This window comes from Macaca mulatta, chromosome 2 (genome assembly GCF_049350105.2).
Source record: "Macaca mulatta isolate MMU2019108-1 chromosome 2, T2T-MMU8v2.0, whole genome shotgun sequence".
Classification (NCBI taxonomy): Eukaryota; Metazoa; Chordata; class Mammalia; order Primates; family Cercopithecidae; genus Macaca; species Macaca mulatta.
This window is the reverse complement of record NC_133407.1, coordinates 37288353-37294352: the sequence shown is the minus strand read 5'-3', so window position 1 is coordinate 37294352 and position 6000 is coordinate 37288353. Positions and strand designations below refer to the sequence as shown.

At 45.8% G+C, this 6000-nt stretch overlaps 1 protein-coding gene across 2 annotated transcripts in view; it reads left to right on the top strand.

Moving 5' to 3' along the window:
• The first annotated feature begins 559 nt into the window (after positions 1 to 559).
• RYK (receptor like tyrosine kinase) overlaps positions 560 to 6000 on the top strand; it is a 91322-nt gene continuing 85881 nt past the window's right edge. For both annotated transcript variants that reach the window (XM_015132118.3, XM_077991481.1), the window contains exon 1: positions 560 to 951. In XM_015132118.3, coding sequence (XP_014987604.2) covers positions 717 to 951 — 235 coding nt within the window. In that variant the 5' untranslated portion in view covers positions 560 to 716. The remainder of the gene's footprint in view (positions 952 to 6000) is intronic.

Genomic DNA, 6000 nt, shown 5'->3' with positions numbered 1-6000 from the left:
ATGAAAATATGAAAAATAAAATTTTGTAACATGTAAAAATAGGGTTACTAAAGCGTGCTAAGATCTTTCTGGAAAACAAATGTACGTAGTATAAATTCTAATAATAGATACGGATATGATAAAGTTGATCACCGACGGTAAGACAAAGGATGGTTTCTATATAATTTGAGTTTTCCCACTAAACAGGAAAGCATGTTGCTCTTTCGAAACCAGAACGGCCGCATCCAGGCGTTTTCGGGGACCTGGGGCGCCCACTGAGCTGCAGGCGCGGCCGGTGGCTCCAGCCTGGCCCCTCCGTCGGGAAAGGAGGGTTAGACAATAGACAAGCAAAAATTAGACGCGGTGACCGCGTGGGGCGGGACCGGCTCTTGGGGAGAGGGTGACCCGAGCCCTTCGCCCGCCGAGGCACTTTAAAACCCCAACGCGCTGCCCAGCCCGGCCTGCACAGAGAGAACGGTGCGTGCGCGCTCCCGGGGAGGTGGCGGCGCGCACGGGCGCGTCTCCGCGGGCAGCCCCCTACTCCGGACGATGCCGCCGAGGAGGCGGCGGCGGCGGCGGCGCGCTCTGGAGGTCTGAAGCCACTGCTGGCTGCCACGGGCCGGCGGCGCGATGAGCTGGGCAGCCGCCCCCGGCTCGGGGCTGTGAGCGGCTCGGGGCCGGGGGTGGGCGGCGGTGCGGCGGGCGGCAGACGCTCCTCTTCGGCGGCGGCGGCGGCCATGCGCGGGGCGGCGCGGCTGGGGCGGCCGGGCCGGAGTAGCCTCCCGGGGGCCCGCGGCCTGAGGGCCCCGCCGCCGCCGCCGCCGCTGCTGCTTCTGCTGGCGCTGTTGCCGCTACTGCCCGCGCCTGGCGCCGCCGCCGCCCCCGCCCCACGGCCCCCGGAGCTGCAGTCGGCTGCCGCGGGGCCCAGCGTGAGTCTCTACCTGAGCGAGGACGAGGTGCGCCGGCTGATCGGTGAGTGGGGCCGCCGAGGCCGGGGCGGGCAGGTCAGGCCGGCGGGGGCAGCTTCCGGCCGCCGGCGGCTCAGTCTGCGCTCCGTGGACCGCGGGCGAGTGCCCTCCCCGCCCCCCGCGCCCGGATTTGCCTCGCGGCCGGGTCTCTGCCTGCCGTGCTGGCTGGGAGGTGTGGTCCCTGCCCGGTCCCCCGCTCCGGCTCAGCCTTCGTGCTGCCCTCGCTGCCCTGCCGCGATAGACCCACATTCACCCCATCCCATCCTCCTTACTGCCTCCTTAGCCCTTTTCCCTAGAAGAGTCAAGCGCCCTTACAACTTTTCTTCCTTGCTATACGAAGTTTTTTTGACCCTTTCTATGCGTGTCACTCTAGGGTCCTCGATTTTGAATACCTCGAAATTTACGTTTTAGACTGAACTTGCAAACCCTTTGCTGTGGTTTTGATGCCCCAGTAGAGGCCACGGTCTGTGCTTACCCTTTTACAAAAAAAAAAAAAAAAAAGAGAAAGGGGGAGGTTATAAGGGCACCAAATGTTCGTGGCAGCCTCCAAATCTTGGGACGCAGATTTGGAGCATATGCTTAGATTCTAAGCATATTTTTAGTGAATGAATCGCCAGGTAGCAGACCTTTTTAGTTTCAATACCTTTTTGGTTTTTGCATTGGGTGTGTTGGGAGTTTGGACTGATTCTGTACTTCTGGGCCGCTCTCCTACTTTGAATACCTTGAAGGGAAGCAAGAACTTAGTCTTGGGTCGGACTGTGGTTCCATTTACTTGCTTAGCTTTGTTGTTTGGGGAGTTAATTTGAAAAATTGCTGGGGTCTTACGTTAGGACTTTGTGGATTCTGGAAATGACCCTTTAGAGGAAGATCTGACAGGAACGACCCCCCAAAAAGAAAGTCCTTGGTACCTAGACATTTGCATTCTTTTGTTATTATGGCAGTATCTTTATTTCATCTCAAGGTGGTGCTTCTGAGTGTTTGAGGGGAAAAATTATTCTCTGTTGCATCATTTGTCAGTATTATTTTTTTAAGTAATAAGACTTTGTTGAGGTGTGTTGAGATTGACTCAAGGTAGAAATGGAATTACTTATAGCAGACTCTTCAGACACTACATGTACGGATTTGCAGTTTTTAACCAAAGAAGAATGCTGTAAGTCGTGCCATTCTTAATCCTTCTTAGTCTAGTTGAATTAGCTGAATGTAGTTTAGCTGAATTAAAACTGCTAATTGGGGTAATACTTGGAACACAAGACTAAGACTTAGGAAAAATAATACAACACGACTCATGTCACATTAATTTTAGAAATATTAACGTATTGTCCGGGCGCGGTGGCTCACGCCTGTAATCCCAGCACTTTGGGAGGCCGAGGCGGGCGGATCACGAGGTCAGGAGATCGAGACCATCCTGGCTAACACAGTGAGACCCCGTCTCTACTAAAAATACAAAAAAAAAAAAAAAAAAAAAATTAGCCGCGCGTGTTGGCGGGCGCCTGTAGTCCCAGCTACTCCGGAGGCTGAGGCAGGAGAATGGCTTGAACCCGGGAGGCGGAGCTTGCAGTGAGCCGAGATCACGACACTGCACTCCAGCCTGGGCGACAGAGTGACACTCCCCGTCTCACAAAAAGAAAAAAAACATTAACGTATTATGCATGGTTTTGTAAAGGCTTTTTAGTTAAAAGCACTTATATAGCTTGTGAGTTTGTTTACATGGGTAAACAAAGTCAGAGGTGAAGGTAGGGGACAGAGGACAACCAGGGACTGACATTGAATTCTTGCCGTATACCTGCCCCTACATGCTTTATACATGCTTTATACACATAATTTCTTCTAATTTTCTCATGGCCCAGTGAAGTAGGTGGCATTATTCCCATTGTAGAGATGAGGAAAGTGGGATTTTTAAGTAACTTGCTCAAGGTCACACAGTTCATAATTTTTTTTTTTTTAAGACGGAGTCTCGCTCTTGTCGCCCAGGCTGGAGTGCAGTGGGGCCATCTGGGCCCACTGCAACCTCTGCTTCCCGAGTTTAAGCGATTCTCCTGCCTCAGCCTCCCAAGTAGCTGGGATTAGAGGCACGTGCCACCACTCCCGGCTATTTTTTGTATTTTCAGTAGAGACAGCGTTTCACCATGTTGGTCAGGCTGGTCTGGAACTCCTGACCTCGTGATCTGCCCACCTCAGCCTCCCACAGTGCTGGATTACAGGTGTGAGCCACTGCACCTGGCCTAGTTCATATTTTTTTTTAAAAAAGAAACAGTGTTGACATAGGCAGCAAAGTTTTATTGAATGAAATGAAGATATTGTGTATAGAAGTTTGATTATGGCATGGTGGAAAATAAATCATTGCTAATTAGCACTTGAGTTATGTATCTGTTACCTTATTTGGCCTGGAACTAATTTTCTTAGCAATATTTGCAGCAGAGGAAGCTCCTGATTGATGAGCATCCAATTTATGCCCAGAAATACTGTTACTGGGAGGGTAGGAAGCATTGTTTTGATTAACTCCCTTGTCTACCCTGGGGGGCAAGAGAGACTTCTAGTAGTATTTTCTCTAGTGCAAATAGGGTTGACCTGTTACAGAGGATCTCTAAGTCACTTCATCCTGCCAGATTCACGTCGTTTGTACTTTCCATCCGTTCCCATCTCCCTCATACATTCTACCTTTAAAATAACTCCTTGGCTCCTCCAGGTAGGGAAGAGCCAAGTGGGTAGGACTGAGATGTATACAAGGCACTCCGAGTTCTCAGAATACAGTCTCTCACAGAAGCTGTTATGATACTTAAGGCTTCTTGGAATAGTAACTTTGCACCGTATTTTAGAATCACTGTAGATTTTGTGCCTTCTGAATGCTGGCATGGGAAATGAACCATTATTTTATAATATTTTTAAGACAGTTTAGTGTTCCAAGTAAGAAACTTAGAAATGAAGTTGACAGTGACAACTTTATAACTTGAACTAATTACCATTGATATGAGAATAAGTTGTTTTAATCCAATTAACATATGCATATAGTTTTAAGAAAACCCAGTAGCACTAAAAGGCCTTTTTTTTTTTTTTTTTGAGACAGAGTTTCGCTCTTGTTGCCCAGGCTGGAGTGCAATGGTGTGATCTCAGCTCACCACAACCTCTACCTCCCAGGTTCAAGCCATTCTCCTGCCTCAGCCTCCCCAGTAGTTGGGATTACAGGCACACATCACCACGCCTAGCTAATTTTGTATTTTTAGTAGAGACGGGGTTTCTCCATGTTGGTCAGTCTGGTCTCGAACTCCCAACCTCAGGTGATCACCCACCTCAGCCTCCCAAAGTGCTGGGATTACAGGTGTGAGCCACTGAATCCGGCTTAAAAGGCTTTTGACAAACACAGCAGGCTCTTGCTTTTGTCCTTTTTATCCCCCAGGCTCTACTTTCCAGGGGTAGCTACTACCTCAACTATGTCTGTTTATTTTTTCTTCCTCTTTTTTTGCTTTTGTAATTCTAAATCAATGTAGAATAAGTCTTTGACTTTCTAGTATCATAACTGAGCTCTTTATTATTTCTCTCTTAAATCCTCCAGTGTAGTTACATAACTTTTTTGTAAAAATAGTATTTACATTATTGTGTACACTTGTATTGCTAAATAGGGACTTATGGTTATGTTTTTTTTCTATACATTTTTGCTTTTCCCAGAGCAAATAATTGCATTTTGATTAGTTATCTATTTATCTTTGGCTGTGTTCCCTCAACTACTCCAAGAAGTATATTAAATGCCTTTTGATTTTTTTTTTTTTTTCCAGGTAGCACATTAAATCATCTGTCAGTTACACTTGGTTTCCTCTTAGAGACTTCTTGGTCTGGAGCATTCCATTCTCTTGCTCCAATCTAGATAGTAGGATTATTTTTTCTGGGACTTCCTGTTACTTCTTTCCTGTCTGGGAACCTCTGTGTCTTGGATCTCCTGTCTTCCTTTTTCTTGCTTTGCTTCATTTTACTACTACGTATGTATCCTCAGTAGTTTCTTAAGAAGGAATGATGGGAGATAAATTACTTGGGGACTTGAATGTTTGAATATGTCTATCCTATCCTCATATTTTATAGATGGTTTGGCTGAATTTAAAAGATTAGGTAGAAAATACATTTTTTCATAATTTTGATGGCATATTCACAGTTTTCTGTCTTAAGGGTTTTTGATGAAAAGTCTAAAGCCATTCTGATTCCTGTTTTTTACTCTTGTTTTTTTGAAGCTCAGGTTCTTTTTCTCTGGCATTCTGAAGTTTTATAAGTTTTTGTGTGGTTGGTTGGTTGGTTCTTTCCTTCCTTTCTTCCTTTTCTTTCTTGTATTACCTTAGTGGGTCGTTTCAATCTAGGGACTCCTATCTTTTAGTTTTCAGAAATGCCTTTTTTTTTTTTTTTTTAAATCCCATCCTTTATTTTTTCTCTCTCTCTCTCTCTGTGTGTGTGTGTTTGTTTCTGAGATGTCTGTTGGTTTGGTTATTGAACCAAAATAACCAAGTTTGGTTATTGAACTATAAGTGATCTTCAAATTTTCTTAACTAATCTCACCTCTTGCGTATTTCTTTGTACTGGAAAGAGTGGGCAGGGGGGGAATGGTTCTTAATTTTAATGATCATGTTTTTAAATTTTAGAATCTTTTTCTGTTTCCATTTCATTGCATCTTATTTTATGGATGTATTACCTTACCTCTGATGTGTGTATTTTTATTTTTTCTTTGTGTTTAATATATTTTTAATATTTCTTCTGTTTCCTCCAGTGTGGCTGTTCATTTCAGGAATCTTTTCTTTGTTTAAATCATAAATATCTGTTGATCCTTGACTGTCTATAATGAAGAGAAAGATCCTGAGGAGTTGATTGCAAAGGAGAGAACATGTGTGTATTGGTGGTCTAGTGACTTGTGAGTTCAGGTGGACTTTTCATTGGGAGTCTGCCCCGAATATCGACACCTTTACATCTCGTTTGGGGCCAGTGTTCGCAACGAAGAAACCGTCATCTCGTGCCTCTGGTATGCTTGGTGATATGCCAGCTGCCAGGGTTTGGGTTACCTGGCTGAGGGAGGGATGGA